Source organism: Anabas testudineus, chromosome 6 (assembly GCF_900324465.2).
Source record: "Anabas testudineus chromosome 6, fAnaTes1.2, whole genome shotgun sequence".
In the NCBI taxonomy this organism is placed as follows: Eukaryota; Metazoa; Chordata; class Actinopteri; order Anabantiformes; family Anabantidae; genus Anabas; species Anabas testudineus.
Genome location: NC_046615.1, coordinates 2,881,561 through 2,901,493, shown reverse-complemented (window position 1 = coordinate 2,901,493; position 19,933 = coordinate 2,881,561). Strand labels below are relative to the sequence as shown.

Below are 19,933 nucleotides of genomic sequence, written 5' to 3'. Positions count from 1 at the left end.
TCTGGGTCATCACTGTCTTGCATTTTCACGTATGATGAGAAGTATAATACCCTGGTTATGAGTCCTGCGATGTCTCACCCTCTCGTGGTTGCTGTTATGTTTGACTTCAGTGCAGTTGCCTGAGTAGTCTTGTCATTATATTACAGTATTATCTGTGATATAACTGTGATATACAATGATACAATTGATCCTAGTGCCCAAACTGAGAAGGAACCACAATTCTGACTGATACCAGCATCTCTGCAAGAAAAGTTTAACTCCACATGCACTTTTTAGAACAAACTCTGTCCACTTATAGTGTACCAAAAGGTGGACCAAGAGATAAGGAACTTAGTTCTTCCTGAGTTCACAGCTCTGATAAAGCTTCAGTTTCTGTCTACTCTAGTTTATAGTGCTGTATAGGGGCTAAGGCCGCACCTCTAGTGTGACGGTAAGAAAACTGATGAAGCCTATTGCTTTTTCAGTAATTTCTGATAAAGAATAATGTATTTTTTATAAATATCGAGTTATTTTATATGCTGTATTATCAGCTGTGGTTCAGATATGAACAATTTCTTAAATCTGAAGCATAAACATGCTACATGATTCCATGTAATTGGAAAGTAGTTATCTGTTTTGGTATCCTGCTATCCTGTCTGCGTTTGTTTGTTTTTGATGTTGAAATAGAAACACTAGGTCTGTGTATGTGCTGAATGTCAAGATGCGTTTTAAAGACACACATGTTGAAAATAGTTCACAAAGTTAATACTGTGGATCACTAAAAATGTATCTATTAATATTACGTTTCTCAACTATTCGTTCATTTCAGTTCACCCCAGTGTGACATTAATGATAGTTAATGATAGTGTGTCTCAAAAGTCATGGTCAAACACGGTCCTCCTCCTAATTTAATGTTGTACTAGTTATAAAGAAATGTAGTACTATTTCTGTGCTAAGCTAAAACCTACTGATTTTAGTAATTCCTTATGTTCTTCAAGTGCCATCACAAAGCTGCTGTTTGTGGTTTTGAGTGAGAAATGTCAACGACTTATCCCCTATGTCAAATTTTTGATACATGGTAATATTTGGAGGAAAAAAATTTAAACTAAATCATTTTGAGGTGACAAATGTTGATTAAAAAGTGAAGCCCTAGACAGCCGATCTGGTTCCGGTGAGCAAGCTCCTGCGTATAATGTGTCCAATCATCACACTGGTGGTTTTTACACTCATCATTATCAGAATTCAGTTAACACTGACAGTTTTGCTGTCACTTTCCACGTTGCCTCATTAATGGACTGACAAAATGTCACTGGCTGTGCCAAGACTGGAAGCAAGCGTCACCATCCCTAATATAATAACGAAAACCGGAGCTGAAATGCAAAATAATAAGTGATGGTTCTGTCGCTTGTCACCTTTATATTAAAATCACTGGTGAGAATCCATCTTGCCCTGTTGACTGATTCTATCAAGCTATCGTTATCACCAGTCAATCACTCCATCAGTCATCCTTAAAATCATACCAACGGCAGTCATGGCTCAGTGCTTTTTTGGGTATTAATAATACAGCGGTTTCTAACGTGCTGACCCAGTCCTGTCTGAATTTTCTATTGAACATAAAATGAGCAATTTCCTTGTAATTCATGAAATTCATGAAACCTAAAAGCCAAACGAGCTACGGTTGATTAGAGTTGATTTCCTATTTAGTTATTGTTGATACTTCTTAATGTGTTAACTCTGCTATAATATCAGTTTTCAGACTTTAGATTCTCTGTTGTTATCGACTCTAATAATTAATTATCAGAGGAGCAGCCATGTGCTCTCTGACTAGAGGAAAATCTCTTTAAATTCTGTGAACAGAGAAGCTTGATGTATTGATTTACAGTATGACTGTGGGCAGATGAATGAAGTATATGCTAAAAAGAATAGTCTACAGCGAACCATGGTGGTGGCTTGGTGACGCAATGGACCAAGGCTTGGTTGGATTTAATAAGAATTAGGGTGGTGCTAGTAAGGTTGTTCTACTAAGTACTGACGATGCTTGTTATATTTCAGAAACTTCAATATCAGAACAACTAATGTTACAACAACTTATAACATTAGTTGTTACACTGTTCTTGTTTGACTTGTTCATTGCACAGAGCTGAAAGTTTGTACATTTCATGCAACAGGGATTGAAAAGTTTTGAATGCAATGGTATCTAATAAATTCAGGGGATGTTCAGTTCACCATGTTTCCTACTGTTGCTGTGACATTTCCTGTGAGCAAAGACTTGAGTAGTTCTGGGATTTGAACCTGGAGGAGTGATAAAAATATGATAATAGAACAGGCAAGATTTTCATTCCACCAAGTTTTCTCTCTGGACTTATCGCTGGTGGAGAGCTTAGGCAAAGCCCTGGGCCATACAACAGTGGAGAGATTAACAGAGATGGTCGACAGATTTCTCTGAAGCACACAGAGGATTACCTTGGTATAGGGCAACAGGGTGTAAGATGTCATCTTTAACACGGCCTGGAAAAGCAGAATTCTATAATGAGCTTTTGAATTCTGTGACTCTACCAAATACACATTTTGAACACTTAATGTACTCCTTACTCACCTTTTCCAAGTTTTTGAAACTTGAGAAAAGAGGTTTATAAGCACATTTTTTGTATGAACAACCGTATAACATTGCCATATAGTCAAAAATCAGCAGATAAGCACAGTTTGTTGTGCACCCAAGGATGTAAAGAATGCTGAATTATATAAATACTGACAAAAACTTATACATCTAATAATGGTCAGGTAAGTGTTACTGAGAGTTACAGAGAGCTGCACATTTTTATTAATTCAAGTGGATTTATGGACATTTACACATAATGGAAATGATGGAAATTATATACCTGGGAAGTGTAAGCCACTCTGAAACTAACCATGTGTGTATCACTTCAGTGTGCTCAGATTTGAGTTTTACTCAGGAAAGTATTACTAATTTTTTAGTGGGGGGTTATAGTACTCTGGATTGCCTGCATTTTCAAGTACATTGGGCCTTCGATAAATGTTTTCACCTCACACAGTGTCACTGCGCCACTCCTTGTTACATTTGATTGCGTGACAGGTTAAGACCCTTGACATATGGGTCAGTTACCCTGTACTTTTAGAACATTTATTGTAATACATAGTGTTAAAAGTGCCAATCAGTTATCAGTTTGCATCACTGTCAGTGAGCCCCAGGGTCAGTGGTTTTGCTCCTGGTTCCTCCATGGCTATTTGGTGTCATTGGACAAGATGCTGAAACAAAGATGTCCCCTTAGTGGTATTAAAATGTCAGATATTTTTGTTAAACAAAAATAAAATTCCCTACTTGCCAACTGTGGTCAGTCTTTGTCCTTCAACTACGAGTCCTCTACCAGAGGCCTGGGAGCTCAAGGGTCCTGTGGAATATCTTAGCTGGTCCTAGGACTTCCACTCTTTTGGACATAGATCTCAGATGTTGTTCTTGGAATCTGGTACTGTTACTGCCCATTATCAGGTATTGATTATTGAGTTGTTGATAGTTAAGGTAAGTATGAAAAGATAGACATGAAAAACACTTAAAAGATAAAGACTTCAGATTTGTATGTAAGTGCAATACTGGAGTGTAGTTACATCCCGCTACTCACGTCACACACAGCAACACATTTCCTGAAATGCCAAAGCTTTTCTTTAAGCCCAAAGACAAAAAACAAAGTCACAATAATTATTGGTTTATACACATGTTCCATGTTTGCAGAAGTTATAGTGATATTACCCAAATGTATCAAAAATCATTTGTATGTTGGAGGAACCTTCTCCAACAAAGCAAACACTTTAGATAGTCAGCTGTACTGTTGTTTGATTTAGAATTCAAATATGTAGTAATTTGCCCATCTAATTTGTTGCATGATGAAACCTTTCATTTAATAAAGAAATCCAAACACAGCAATATATTGCAAAGAGTGTCAAAAATGAATAAGAGCGCAGCACTGAAAGCACTATTGCAATGAAAATATTCCTAATTGTTTCCCTGAGGCGTTTCTCTGCAAAACTTATTTTCTGAACCTTTTGAAAGTTACAATAACACCATCCTGTGTCTAGAAATACCTGCCTGATCTCTGTGTTACATGTCTGAGATGGAAAACTGGGTCACACAGTATTTTCTATAGAACAGAAGCGCTCGCTGAGCTCGGAGTCTGCCCCAATCACCAAACAATTTGTCCTGATGCACACCGGCCCCTCCTGCGATTAACCACATCCATTTGTACGGATGTTTTCCCTCTCTCCCAGTCTTAACAGCACAATTACATCCAAGCAACTATATATTCCTTCTACTTAACTGCTTTGTGTAAATTCAACCTGGCAGGTCATTACAGGCAAATGTAACCATGGTAACAAAGATGGTAAAGGCAAAATATTTTCCCAGGCCTGAGGTAGAAACACAATTTATTTTTATGGTTGACAGAGGTGGATGTAGATGAGTTTCTATAAAGTGCTCCAGTTTTTCATATAGTAGATCACATTTGATTTGGATCATGGAAAGTTTGGTGCCAAAGTTCTCTCCAAAGTGCAAAAGTGTCAATCGTGATCACTCCCAATGTGCATTTGTTTCATTCTTCGCATTCTGCGAATGTGGCAGCGCATGGATTTACATATTCATGATGTTTGAATCTTTGGATGTTGGTTTATACTTTTAGAGAGATGAATTGTTTAGTCAGCTAGAAAGTCAAATCTTCCAGGCAGATTCTAACCTTATAATTCAACCTCAGGTTTTTCAGTTCTATTCTTTTTTTAAGTCTGCATCAGCTTTAAATAAATGGAGAGTTCATTCAGCGAGAATTAATTCGAGTTTGGGTGCGTTTCCTCCCCCCTTCTGTTCATGATGCACAGCTTGAATCTGCTTCATGTGTGGAAAAGACTTTTTTCTTTACCAAAGTACTGGCTCTGTAACAGTATTCTTTATAATAATTAGAGATAATGAAGGTTGTGTTGGGGCATGAGTTCATGGATTGCAGAAGATGATACAGCAAACTCCAACCCGCTGGTTTCTTTAAAGGTCTCAGAATGATTTCTAGGAAATGTGCTACAAGATGGTAAAATGTCCTGGTTAAGAGTCTATGTAAAAGACTTGGGACATACAATGCAGAGAAGAAATACACATTCAGAAAAACCCTTTCTGAATGTGTGGGTGATGTTTGACCACCAAAATCGAATCAATTCATCCTTGAAACAATAAATTCTCTCAGTGTTCCTGAGACATTACATTCACAACAAGGACAGGATAAACATGAGGTGACCGTGACCTTGACCTCTGGCCACCAAAGTCTAAACAGCTCATCTTTGAGTCCAATTGAAAAGTTGGACAGAAGACATTCCCTTCAAGCATTCTTTACATATTACATTCACAAGTATGGGCAAGTATTGGACGAATGCAAAGTCAGTACGACCTATACAAATATTATGATGTATTTGTGGGATGAAGGGTAATGAAGGCAGAGTCAAATGAGTGGACTGGACTATAGTGGCTGGACAGTACAAGGACAATATCCAGAGAGACAATGGTGAGATAATCCATCTGAACTCTGCCTCCTATCACTCTGCATCTATGCACTGTACTTTTAAATATACCCACCTATTAAAACTGTGTTTATTACTGTGTGTTACCTAATACAGCAGCATCTGCACTACTGCTGATATTTTTCTGGGGGGAAAGAAACCTGTAAAGATAAACGTCTAAATCCTCTAAATGCTGATTTCCAAGCTGTTCTAAGCTCATTTGATATGTAAATGTTCAAGTTAATTATCAAATCACAGGTTTAGATGCAGGGAATTTTGAATAATGTCCAGGTTTTTCTGAAAATTGGGTTTGTAAACGGTGTGATAACATCTGCAGTAGGTTGGTTTTTCTTATTGTTTACCTTTTTCTTTTCTTTCTCTTCTTTTAGAAATACTAACTGTATAAAAACTGAATAAACCCCACACAAGAAGAAAAAATCTAAAGATTCAAAATCCACTGTAATTCTGACTTGATTTTTAAAAGCACAAACAACTGTGAGATCCTAGTTGTGTTTGACTGAGAGATGGAAAGTTGCTTAAATTCATGTGCACGACTGGTTTATAAAGGAAAAAAAAAAAAACGTGACAGATTGTACAAATGTTTCCTTTTCTACGCCGAAACTGAAGGATGAGTTAAGAGAAGACGAGCGTTAACCGTGGGAGGAAAAGGTGAAGAACGTGAGAAATGAGACAAAAGCAGGAAAGAATCAAAAGACTGTGACCTTGCAAAATTTTTAAGAAACTAAATGAAGAGAAAGCCTAAAATAGACTCTTAATGATGGAGAAATCTTTTTCATTTTAGTTTCCAAGGAGACTTGTGTTCGCCAAACTCCACCTGATTTTCACACAGCTCTAGGAACTGTTAAAACGTAAGGTGATTATACTTACTTTGTGTAGATGACAACATCATGAGGAGTAATATGTGTTATTTGGGTAGCTTGTAACACGTCTTGGCTCAAGTGCTCATGAGTAGTCACATCGGCTGTAGCTCCATTCATACAGAGTGAAACCATCAGCAGATGTTTGCTCTCTGTGAGTGTGAGGTGTGAGGTGAAAAACAGCAGAGAGAGAGAGAGAGTAAAACATTATGACTTTTTAGATATGATCCTCCATGACACCAGCATCACCTGATTCACCATCTGCCTTTTCTTTCATGTAAATAGTTCAGTTTCTAAGTGGAGTCTGACCTCTCTCACATTCTTCATCACCTCGGCCTCATCTGCCCTGAATGCGTGCCGCACTTAGCGCCGCCGTTCTTGCTTCTCTGTCGCTCAGCTTCAAATCCCTTAAACCCCACTTGGAGGTTGTAATTTATTACAGAGGCATTTGCTTCTGATTAAATAAAGAAATCTCTTCTTCAGCAAGGGAAAGTGGTGCTTCTGAGTCGTGACATCTTGGTCGAATGTGACTGACGCTGGGCGGCAGGGATCTTTTAGGATTTAATTCTGACTCACAGTCACCTGAGTACCCACGCAGCGTGGTCAGCGAGGACAACAATGGTGTTCATTTTAGAAAAAAAAACACATGTCCAGGGTTAACATAATTCTTTAGAGATCATTTAACACTTATGGTGTCCATAAAGTTCTTCATTTCTATTTTTTTTCATTTACATTTAGTCATTCAACAGACACTTTTATCCAAAGCGACTTACAAGTGAGGAACAAGGCAAGCAAACAAAATCTAAGTCAAGGAGAAAAAACATCAAAGCAAAGTGCTATAAAAAGAAAAAGGGGATTTTGCATAATGTGGGTTCTTTGGGGCAACCATCCCTGCTCTGATTGGGCAGCTTGTGAAGGACTTCCTATGGGCCAAACTATGTCCAGCTGGAACAGCACTGTGCCTAAAATCCTGATGCATTCTGGGGCAGTTTGTGGATTGAATGGCCAAAAATGTATTTTTACACAGTTTGAGCAGTTTCAACCAATGCAGCCTTTCGAAAACGTGCTGGAAAAAAGTCACTCTTAGGTCATTAATTCTCTCTAAGTTTTCAAATTCTGCCCCTGTGCACCTAGCTGCTGTTCACAAATAATTATTTAATCAACAGTAAAAACAACAATGAAAAAAGAGACACTGATTAACTCTCTGATGCTGTTTACTCTTAAGATAAAATGCGCAACAGGACAGTGCAACATTCGTTTTGTATTAGTCACAGGATTCAAAATCCATTTGAATAATCTACAAAATCCAGATCAGTTACAAAAACATCTAATGTGGCTATTCCATAAACTGATGATAATGATCTTTAATGGGATTGAAGGATCACGGAGTCATGCTGTTCAAGGTGCTGATTGTGGACCGGCTGCTGAGATTTGTGCTGTTAGGCTGGAATCCTGCATATGGGGGCCCGTGTTCATTTTATGCCTCGCAAGATAACCTCACCATAAAAGACCAGTTGGAGCCTGTCTGGCCTCAGGGTGCATTGAAAAAACATCAGGAGGTCATACTGTTACAGTCAGCACTCAGACAGACAAGTCAGACTCACAGAACAGCTTGGCAGAGATAATGAGATCTTCAAGTTTTAGAGCATTTTGCGCTTTAGACGGTTTTCTATTATGAAGCATTACAACAGTGTCAGCAGTCAGGTTCGTGTTTTTTGTGCTTGACTTGTGTTTCTTGCTTAATAACCCAAGTGTTTACCTCTATGCCATAATATATGGCTATTATTAATGAATTATATTATTAATTTACTGTGTCAGTGGTTGTATTCAGTCAAGATTAGACAAAGACTACAATCTGGGTTACATATTGAAAAAGTCAGGCATAAATTAAAGCACAAGACACACTGACCTTTTCCACAAACCCTAATCTTAAAGCTGAATTACTATTAGTAGTACAAGTAGTACAACAAACACTAACATGACTGTATACATTTGTTATGGTGTTTCAAGATTCAAAATAAAAAAAAACTTCTATCAATACCAGTGGGAAATTGTTTTGCCTCATTACAGTTGTTCTCAACACAGACAGAAAGAAAGGGAACCACAACCAGGAAAGATCCATTCTTTCTCTTCTCTTCTCTTTCTGTTGTTGTCTATTCTATTCACAAGCATGCACAAAATGCTGTGTTCATTTGTACCTGGCCTCCAGCAGCAGTCTCTCACTAGCCTGAGGCGAGTTCCACCCCGAGGTTAGAGGAGTGAATGGTGTAGGCGATCAGAAATAGGTTTATTTCCTTATAGTTTTTCACATACAAAAAATTTGTCTTGGTGGGTGGTTTACAAAAAATAGGATGATGAAGTAAATACACAGTTGTTTTCAATATAGATATTATATTCACAAAAAGAATCTAATGTGTCTTTTCCACCAAAGCCTTATGAGGGCTGGTTCAGAGCAGGTTCATAAATCTGAAGTTAGTAAAATAGTTTTGCTTAGTTAATAATATCAAAATTGTTTTTTTTATATAAATGTTTCTTATCAAATGTAAGTATCCAGCATAGTAATTGCTATAAGCAGCACAAATTTGGTGCTTAAGGTACATTTAGCAGATGCTTCTATCCAAAGCAACTTACAAGGGTAAGCCTGAGGAGGCCTTGCTAAGGACCACTACCGGAGGTAGGCCACAGCTGGGATTTGAACCCCAGTCTCCCACATGGTAGGCGGTGATGTTACTACTACACTAATCAGCCACCAATGTAGACTCACAAAACAGGAAGTGTGAATACGAAAACAGAAGACCTGCACAACATTCAGGAGGATTTTGATTTTTTGAAGTCATTCTGTTGTGGACTTGCTTTGGAGATTTGGTTTATTCTAACACAGATGTTAACCAGTTTCTTTGATGCCTTCAGATCTTTGGCTGTCACTCAGAGTTGTTTCTTTACTTCACTAGAGGTTTATCAGCAAATTCAAATGAATTTTTTGTCTTTCAGTCATAGAAATCCTTTCTCATGCGTCTCCATCCATCTATGTGAGCGCGTTCTCCTGTGGTCAAGACATCCTGTGTGAATTGTAGAACTTTGACAAATTTGATAAACAGCTTTCTTCATTGCTTTCACTTTCACTGGTTTTGGCAGTTTGTTGACAGTCCTCACGTTCTCAGGTTCAACTAGCTGCCCCCATGCTGTCAGCAGGTGTCCAACGTGGGGGTACTTCCTGCAAGCACAGTGTGAACACTGCCTCTTTCAGCTTGATGTACTTTCACAGCATGAGAGCAGGATGTGTTTCTAATCATCTCAGTTGGACTCCTTCATCTGGAATCAACACAGCACTGGCAATTACACGTGTGCATCAGGTAAGACCTCCAGCACTGGAGTCAACTCCTTTTGATAAATCTCAGGTGCAGAGCTGATTCTCAGAAGACGTCATAAACCACAATAATCTCCCAGCTGGCAAAGAGAAAGTGATTAGATGGTGGGATTTCTCTGGTAAGTTGACAGGGCAGAAACAATATTTGCCATCACAGACTGTGAACATGTGGCTTTTAACAGATCAGAGGATCTCATCATTAGTGTGGAGAGGACAGGTGAGCCCTCAGAACCACACCGGAAATCCTTGGTCTGTTTATTTTCTCTGAAGTTTCCAAACACAGCTTTGACTTTCTTGTCCTGCTAATTGGTATTAACAGTCTCTGCAGCCTATCTGGAGATTTGCCAGCTAAATGACAACAAAGTCTTTTTCATAATTCTGTGGGGGTCCACCCACGTCGCCACTCACGCAGGTTACACTATTGGTAAACACAGATACACTGTGAAGTTCTCAGAGGCGGAACCATAAGATGACTGGGCAGAAAGGTGAATCTTTATTAAAACTTGTTTGGGACAACAGCAGAATAGAGGATCTTCAATACAGACGCCAAGATACATCACACAGGTACAGTAGATAATCACAGGAACTCTTCAGGTGCTAGGTTTTTTACAGGCAGGACCAAAGGCTGAAAATGAAACTATGATTCAATTAGGGAGTGACCAAAGTTATCCAGAAAATAGTTGTGACACAAAGCAGTTTCATTTCAAGGCCATAAAACAGAAACAATGAGCTGAAAGACGCTAAAACACCCCACAGGTCCCTGGGGTTCCTGCAGCTTTGGAGATCGTTCCTTGTGGCTTTGATTGTTAGTAGAGATACAAAGAGTCATTTGATCTATTGGCAGTATATAATGTATATAAATGTATTATTAAAGCATAAAACTGTGTTGATTTGACAAATTCAGCTTGTTTGTTTTTTTCCTTTTCATCAAGAGCCACTTTAAGGACAAGAGCTCTTCCCCTTGTGTGGAAAAACATTAGCCCCAAACAACACTGCTCCAAACGCTGTGCTATTTCACAAGAGATTGATGACTTAATTACTGTTGCCTGCTGTTCAGTAATTCAAATTGTATATAGATTTCTATGCATATCTTCCTGCCATTAATATGCAGTTGTTTTTGTTGTTGTTGCCATGCTGTCGTTGGTAATGGCTCCAGAAGATGAGGAGTGTGGGGAGAGAGAACATTAGAGCTGTTGCCACTGATAGAAGCAGCGAATGTGAAGCATTTCTCCTTCTTTTATCACCATGTGATGGTTGATTAGTTGGATGAAAAGTGGAGTTGATATTAAGCCCTGGTTCTACTTCACTGAGTTAAAATAGGAAAAGAATTAGTCAGATTTAAAATGACTGTGATTTTTGATGGAGGGTCTGAGATTTTCTGTCTCTGCTGCTCGTTAGAGCATTTGTGACTGTCTAGAGTGATTTAGAAGTGTTAGTGTGTGTTGTGTGTGTGTGTGTGTGTGTGTGTGTGTGTGTGGACAAAGAAAATTGAGGGATTGTTTAGGGGTTACCTGTTACACTCATCAGTTACATCACATTAAAACTGCCTGCCTAATACTGTGATCCCACTGACACTTGGAATTCACAAGACCTCTGACTGTATCAGGCACCGAGATGTCAGCGGCCTGTTCTTTAAATCTTGCAGTGTGTGAGGTCTCACGTGACTCATCAGACAGACCTTCTTCTCACTTGGTTCTTCTTTGGACCCCTGTTGGTAGGTACCCTCTCCTCTCCACTCAGATCCTGACTCTTGCCGATTGTTTTGTGAATTCAACAGATCACATTGAGATCATCACTATTACTCTCTTCAGCTGTCAGTGCTTTTAATGTAGTAAATGATTTTATTTACACTACAGTCCTTGAAACTGAAACATTTCCTTTCACAGCACATTTCTTTCAGCGTTCTGTGCCTGCCTTTATTTTTTGCTCACTTTGTACCTTTGTAGTCTGTAGTCAAGTTTGCTTTTGATAAAAGCATCTGTCAAATGACTGAATGTAAATGACACTTTAATATACAGTGTGATTATTAATTTGTCCAAAGCTTTTTCAACTTGTAAACTGAGGTTTGTTGATTAACATTGATCGTAATTCCTACAGACATCATATCATAATTTTAACCAAACGTTCAGAGTAAAACTAACAATGTACAATTTTGATTGTTTCCACTGTGGTTGGAGTACAGAAGCAAAATAGTGAAAATCATGTGTGCAAATATACAGCACACGAGTCTGACTGTACAATACACACAATAAAAGACTGCTTCATATGTTCTGTAGTAGATATTAAAACACATATTATGTGTTCATACAGTATAATGAAACTGTCTGGGATCTTTGTCTAGTTCCTTCTTTGTGTTTCTCATAGGCAAACAAAGGTAAAGTGTTTTGATCTCAGTTAGGTACATATCCTCTGTCATTTCTGTCCCTCCAACTGTGTTGCTTTGTCACTAGCGTAGCCAAATGCACAGTGTCCTGTATTTACCTCTTGTGCCAGTAGAGGCTGCAGTTTTCACGGTTGCTTTAGAACGGGGGCCCTGGAGGGCCGGGATTTCCCAGCCCTGCCTCAACAAATCTCCTTGAAACATGCTCGTCGTGAATTTGATCCGGAATAAAACTAAACTTTAGTTACTAACTGTCAGTAACTTAAGTTTTCTGTTTATTTTCCAAAGTCCCTCTTGATGTTCTCCAGGGTTTCGCTCTCCAGTAGAGTTAAACGGACTCCCATGAAATTCTGAAATAAAAAGATAAATTAGATTTAAAGCCATATTGTAACTTTAATGTAAAGCACTATAAACTCTGGAATGTATTTTAGCATAGACCACAATTGACATCAAATATCACCGTATATTTTCAACCAGTACGCTGGAGCTAGTGAGTGAAGGCTGCAGGCTGCTGGCCCTCCTGCAGTCAGATGACAAACACTGTTCAGCTGTGTTGAGCCCCTGCCTCCTAGTGGCTACTGGGAGCAGGTCAGGCACCGGACACCAAGCAACCTAGAGCAAATAAAAGCAAACACCACAGAAACCTGTTACACAAATCTTTTCGCAATCTTTGAGTTTGGAACTACTGTCGTGAAGAGAATAGAAACAGGATGACAGAAGGTTTAAAACCTTAAAGGACAAACATGTCTTCAAACACTAGTAAATGTATTAGTTCTCTGAAGACAATATCAGGCTTCAACCTTCCAGTTTAGCCTCATCTTTCACAGCTGCAGCCTTTTGGAACAAAACTCCTCCTTTTATTACTTTCCTTCCATTGAAACTCAACAGGGAAACACAAAGAGAACATACTTGTACTGTTGAAGACTCAGCTTCAGATGTAGGCACACTTTTGACTGTGGATGCTGGACCCCATCATGTCCCTCTCTTTATGGCCAGTCTGGACTGAATTGTTGTATTTTGGTGTATTCAGAGTATACTGACACAAATTCGACATAAATATTACTTAAAAAGTGTGCTCTGAGTGCTTCAAATAAAGGTTGGAGTGGATTGTCACATGCTATAATTAAGTACACTGTCACCTCAGAGCAAGAAGGACCCAGGTTTGCATGGTCTCCCTACATCTGTTCTCCAACCTTTCAAAGACGTAGTTAGGTTGATTGGTGACTCTAAATGAATGGTTGTCTGTCTCTTAATATCAGCCCTGTGATAGACTGGACTTGATGGATGATCCCAGTCTTACAGTACATCATGCATTAGTGTTTCAGAGGAATATGTTTTTCCACTGTGACAGACACACCAGCTGTTTCCCACTGCTTCCTGTCGTACCTGTATTATCCAGTTATATTCAATTATTGTGAAATTGTGACTGGTGCATGTGACATTATTTTTCTCCCGCGTTTCCCTGTGGGGCAATTTGAGTTACAGGAGCACAGAAAATAAACAGCCTCATTGAACAGCATGATAGCACAGCAGGGATGTCCTCTTCTAAAAGCTCTTGCCCTTCCAGCCAATCAGAGAATTTCACCTATTGCTGTTTAATCAGGAGGTTTCAGAGCTTTTTCATTTAATTTAATTTATTCTAATGTTCAAAATTACTGAGCAAAGCTGTATGTATTTGGGCAAGATACGACCCGCAAAACATCATGTGAGGGGGGGCATGGAGCATCTTTTCATGGCTTGTAAAGCACAGACATTAGATTGATAACAGCTTTGAATGCACAAATGAAACTAAATATCACTTTCCACTCATCCCAGCTGCTTAGATGCCTTCGGCTCAGGACCAATCACATTAAATATGTTCTGTATCTGGTAACTGAACAGAGCTCTGCTCGTCCTCTTGTTTCCACCTTATCATTCCTACAATAAGGTGGAAACACACACCTCTTTGTGCTTCACTAAATCTCATAATTCGAAAGTCCCTCTTGGAGACACATGTCCCGTACCATATTATTTTCCCCATGTGAGTTTTTCTGCCTCTTCAAGAGGATACTTGACATTAAAAAGTTTGAGAAGCCTTTAATCCCGCAGCCTCCAATTCACACACCGCCGACGTGATTACCCATTCAGTGTGAAATGACATTCTGAAAGAGCCTGAGCTCTGACAGGTGGCTCTTTGTCATCATTATTCCAGCGCAACACCCACTCAGCTTCCTCACTGCGCTGTGCTGCTGCTGCTGATGGTGACAACTCTGCACATATATAAAGGTACCACTACTGGAGTGCATGGAAGTACATATAACCACACACAAACACACACACATACAGAGAGAGAGAGAGAGAGAGACACACACACACACATAGTGAGCAAACTTTTTAAATCAACACAGCAGGCATGAGGATGAGGTCCTAATCAGTGAAGCAATTAACTAGGGAGTCAGTGAGTGCTCTCTCAGAAAAAACACGTAAACAAGAATAAACAGAAACACACACAAAAGCACACAGTCGCACATGGCACGGGACACCTGAAAACGAAACAAAATGAGGTATTGACTGGTTGTCAGGGAGGCAAACAACATCATTCACCGAAGGATGACACAGAGCGCAGAGCAATCAATCAAGAGGAGAAGGAGAGGGGAATGCATATGGGGAGAGCAAAGGCCAAACAAATGACTGTCGAACATTGGAAAACCGAGGGATTACTGATGATGGGAGAAACAAAAAAGAGCTTTAGACTCGATGAGCTGCATCCTCTCCCACGCTGTGCTGCTTTAAGGTGTAAATTAGCTTTTCTATATCTTCACTTTGTTCCTGCAGCAATTTAAATCAAGATTTGCATGAAAACATACATGAAAATAGTAAGAAATATAACAAAATCAACAGAAAATAGAGTCACTGACAAAGAAATACTGATTTTTAATTGAAGAATAACTGTGTCAGATTTTGCTTTCATCAAACAATCCTCCATTTGCAGCAGTTACAGCCTTGAAGACATTTCATCCACTGTCTGTCAGTGATTATGCCCTAGTCCGCCCTCTTGTGGCTGACCATTCCCCATCTGAAAAGGAGATGTGTTAAACAACACGAATGGGGCTAAAGTTATCTGAAGTTATCTACGTACATATGCATGTGTAAACACTAAATATATATCCCTGATCTAATGTGCCCTGCGGTCAAGCAGCTCCCTGAACAGCTCAGTAGTGTTAAGATCGTGTGACTGTGCTGGCCCCTTTATTTCCATTCTAGACAGAATAGGGCTGACTGCCTCTTTGCTTTATAGTTCGGAGCTGTGCTTTAAATTACTGTCCCATTGTTGGATGAAATTGGCTCCAATCAAGTGCTGTCCACAGGGTTTGGCCTAGAAGTTGCGAAACGGAGTGATAGGCTTCATTGTTCAAGATCCTTTGTTACCGTATACCCACTTTGCTACCACTTAAGCAACCTGAGACCACCACACCGTGACTGATGCCTGAATCTGAGACTCCATCTCACAAACAGACTTTTTGTCCATCTTCCTCCATCTTCCTCCATCTGTGCTGTCTTGTTCATGTTAATCTTTTCTTTTTGTTGGCCAGTCTGAGATATGGCTTTTAATAGCAACTCATTCTAAAAGATCAGCATCCTGGCGAATGTACATTTATAGGAATGTGATTGTCAAAATTTCAGTATAGTAGTTCTTGATTATGACTCAAGTAGAAGTTTTATTTTCATGCATATCATTTAAAATTTAATTCATGTATTTTTTCTCTTCATGGCAGAAATGGGCCTCTCTATAAAGTACTTTTTGAGGACATGTGTAATGGTTAAGGCTTGATGGGTGTGTGGAATTGAAATGAGGCTCTGATGGGAGCAAAGTGTTGGTCAAAATGCGTTTCTACAGTGTCACTATTTGTCATTTCTAGTATCCAGAGGGGGCTGTACTTTAGGTTTCACCTGCAGGTAAAAACAAGACGCTGTGCTTAAAAGTTAAAATCAAAGTCATTAATCGAGCAAGAATCCACCACCTCACCTCAGCAGTAAGTAAATAGACAAATAAAAAAATAAGTTCAAATGAACAAGGACAGCTGCACATCCATCATTGTTTGGCATAGGAACCGGTAAGTGCTTGGCTCATCTTAGAAAGCATGACCAAGGCCCAGGTTCAATCTTTAATGCTCTGCTGAACTTCTCTTGTGACTGATGTGCCAAACACAAGCTGTTAGGCTAGTGTGCATGGTAACGTGGTTTTATAACATCTGACCGGTCGTTGTAGAGGTGCTGCACTGCTTATTTAATTCTGCCAGTGGAAAATAAAACCTGCATGAAAGGTTTGATTTTCTGATTTACTATCATATTTTTGCAGTTATCTGTAGTATTTTCTACAACACCTGTGAAGAAGACTGTGGATCTCTGGTCTCTGCCTGTCTACAGCATGACCAAAATACATAATGTTACTTAAAATAGATGAATGGTGAAAAAGTGTGGGGCAGAATTTGAAACATCATGCTGAAGCTACATGAGGTGTGATGTGTAGCAGTGCGGCACTGCAGTGTTTCTGTTTTCACTGGACTTCAAGTGGAAAACTTTGTCCCACCACAAATTCAACGACATCAAAGGAATCCTGGTTTGCAATGTGTCAGCTGACCAGAGAAACGCAGCACGTTAACAAGACAATAGATTCCTGGAAAGAGACTGACATTTACGAGCACCGATCATAACATCTCCAGGGAAAAGATAAGCAGTGTCAACCAGAGCAATCACATCAAGTGATCACACCTGTGTGTGTGTGTGTGTGTGTGTGTGTGTGTGTGTGTGTGTGTGTGTGTGTGTATGCTTTCCCCCCTCTTAGCTGTCTCAGCTTAACACCTGATTAAAAATGCACGATTGAGAACACCTGGGACCACTGAAACATTTTGAAGGTGTACCACAGCACACCCTGCACACTCCACTCTCTTTCTGCTTCTGAGCAAGATCTGCTTTCCCCCCCCCCTGGATCCAGACCTGACAGGGCAGCTCTGCATGCACAAGTCCAGCTCAGCCCAAGTAGCTCCAGTTCCAGCATAGACTGTGAGTGCAGCTGCAACAATTATGGTTGCTGGGTTTCAACTTGCAAGGTAACATATTCAAAATTTAAACTGACTCCCAAATTGCTCCTAGGAGGTGTCAGCAGTTTTTTCATGTAAATATTGATGTGGCCACGTCCAATTGTACAATGTTAAATGGCTTATATGTAATTGCTTCACAGTATATGGCTAGTGTGCTTGAGTGTGCTGGACCTCGCTACAACGTTTCCAAGAGGTGAGCATGAGCCTGTTATGTTTGAGTTGGCCTATGTCCAAATAGCCTTGAGTAATGCTCCATGTTAAATGGTTTTTATGCACCACAGTAAATGTCACTGATGTACTGCAAATGTTACTACCTTTTTATCTAGTTAAATCTAGCTTTTAAAAAACAGCAGTAGCATCGGCAGATTGACTGCTCAGAGTAAACTGTTCATATTTACATCTTAACAGCAACTGGCTTCTTATGCATTTATTAAACTTTTAAATATTTCTAAGGTGACATGGCAAATCGTAAATTTGTATGTTCAGTCTTAAACAACAAAACAACTTTGTTTAACTGCTGAAAGAACTGTCTTTTCTCCCAGCCAGAAGATCTGTGCGTACTGAAGCATGGCAGGATGTAGGAGAGAGCCAACACATGTATGGTCCTGGGAATCGCCGCCCGCTGCAGTACATTCGGAAACTGAGGCAGTCCCACGGAGAGCTGCAGTCTAAAGATCAGGATGATGCTGACAATTGGCAAAGCCCTCAGGGAAGTAGTAGCCATGAACAGCCACAATACCAACATAGTGTGTCTTATCAAGCTTGGCCACAGTCTGCTGGTGGCCCCCAATGGCCAGAGGAAATTAGCCCTCCCCAGCCGCAACCACCACCCAGGCCCAGGGGCTTTACCTTCGGATTGAATCTTCCTTTTGGCAACGCTCAGGGCCAGAGGGAAGAACATAGTTCAACCACTGAACACTCACACCCACACAGTGGTGGTAATGTTGAATTGGATTTCAGTTCAGAGGTACCTAAGCCAAGCAGCATCCAGATCCACGGTGGAAAACATCCCCATACAGATTCCAAGCCAGGCTTTCACTTAAGCTTAACTCTTCCTATTCCAACTCCAAAGCCGTCCAGCAGTGATGACTCTTCTGGACCAGAGGCGGATGATGAAAATGGACAGCAAGAGGCAGAAGAGCAGATTCCTGAGCCAGTTGACACCCAGCCTACTGACAGTGACGTGGTTTCATCTGAGCAACCTAACAAGCCTTCATTCCCCACTGAACATGACATATTGCCAGAGTCGGGTCTAACGCATCCAGCTCCACTCCTGCCAATGTCATACTATCAACAACCTGACACTGTTCTCAGTGGATACTACACTGCTCACATGCGTCCTACACTTTATGACTACTGGAGACCTCAAAGCGGACCAGATCATGTCCATGTTTCTTTGTTCCCATCAAAATATGAAAGTTACCCCGGTTTTGGACACATCCAACCGAGCAACTACTATGGTGAACCTCAAACCTGGCATCCACAGTTCAGACCAACGTATGGTGACTTGCGAATTGTAGATCCCGCACCCTTTCAGAGTCCAGTACACCCTCCACCTTCCACTGGTTTTCAGTCGCCATTTGAACGTCATGGCCATAATGTTTTCTCCACTGCTAATTATGCAATGGGCAATGTGGTGCAGATGCAGCAAAGGGATCCCCCTCCCTCTTATCCATTTCGGCACAGCATAGGTCGGAGTGGAAGCGTTGTCTTTCCCAGGCCTCCCTTTCACACTGAAAGACAACGAGTGGCTAGACCAGTCGTTTACTCAAAGCTTCTTATTGATGCATGAGACATAATGGCGAGGTCATGAACAGGAGACAACTATTTACTATTGGCTTCAACAGCTCACTGAATTGTCTAGGCAGAATTTCAAGCCAGATTCACTCTTGAAAGCAAGCTTGGCCAAAACCTGTCAAATGCATACACTTGTATCCTACTATAAGCTATAAAGACTGCTCTGCTAGCATGGGCCACTGCCATCTCTGTATCAAATGATTCAATTAGCTTATCAGACCATCACGCTACAAAGGGAAAAATGAGCAACCATTTCAGTATTTCTATTCTTACCAAGACTGCGTCCAAGTGGGAGTATTGATCTGTTCAATAGCCCTGGCAACTTACTTTCCTTTCTCTGGTCCCAGACAACCAATTTTCCTTTCAGAGTGCACAGGGTAAAGAAGACCACCCACAGGGAAAAGGGTGCACTGGTGAGTAACTGAATCCATCTTCACTGTTTTTAATGCTAGTTTGAGTTATTCTTATTGTGCCCAATTGAACTTTTTTCTTTTTTCCTTCAACAGGGTGTCTGATCTGTAGCAGTGAGTCAGATTCTGCAACTAACATGTCCATTAAAACTGTTCATGCTCCATCCATCTACTTTGACTGGTTTCAGTTGCTGCTCTAATCCTGTCAATATAATTGCTCTTTATTTTAAGAGTTGCATAACATTTGATGCTGCTCATGTCTATATACTAAATGTTAAGATGGGGGGACAATAGGCAGTGGGTGAGTGCAGCTAGCCTGACTTTGTTAAAAAGTTAAAAAGCCCACCTACCAACTCTCGTGCTGCTCACGTATTAACATATTATCTTAGTTTAATGTGTACAAAAGTTCTTGGTTGGATACGGACTTCCTGGTGTTGGAACATGTTGTCTGGGAACTGCAGTGATAAGACTCCTGGAAGTAATTGCACCTGCCT

At 40.1% G+C, this 19,933-nt stretch overlaps 1 protein-coding gene across 1 annotated transcript; it reads left to right on the top strand.

Moving 5' to 3' along the window:
- Positions 1-17,029: 17,029 nt before the first annotated feature.
- LOC113165423 (pollen-specific leucine-rich repeat extensin-like protein 1) lies at positions 17,030-19,602 on the top strand. Its single transcript, XM_026364864.1, has 4 exons — positions 17,030-17,241; positions 17,373-17,425; positions 17,775-19,442; positions 19,536-19,602. The coding sequence occupies exons 1-3, from the start codon at positions 17,216-17,218 to the stop codon at positions 19,022-19,024; spliced, it is 1,329 nt and encodes a 442-aa protein (XP_026220649.1). The 5' UTR covers positions 17,030-17,215; the 3' UTR covers positions 19,025-19,442; positions 19,536-19,602.
- Positions 19,603-19,933: the final 331 nt, after the last annotated feature.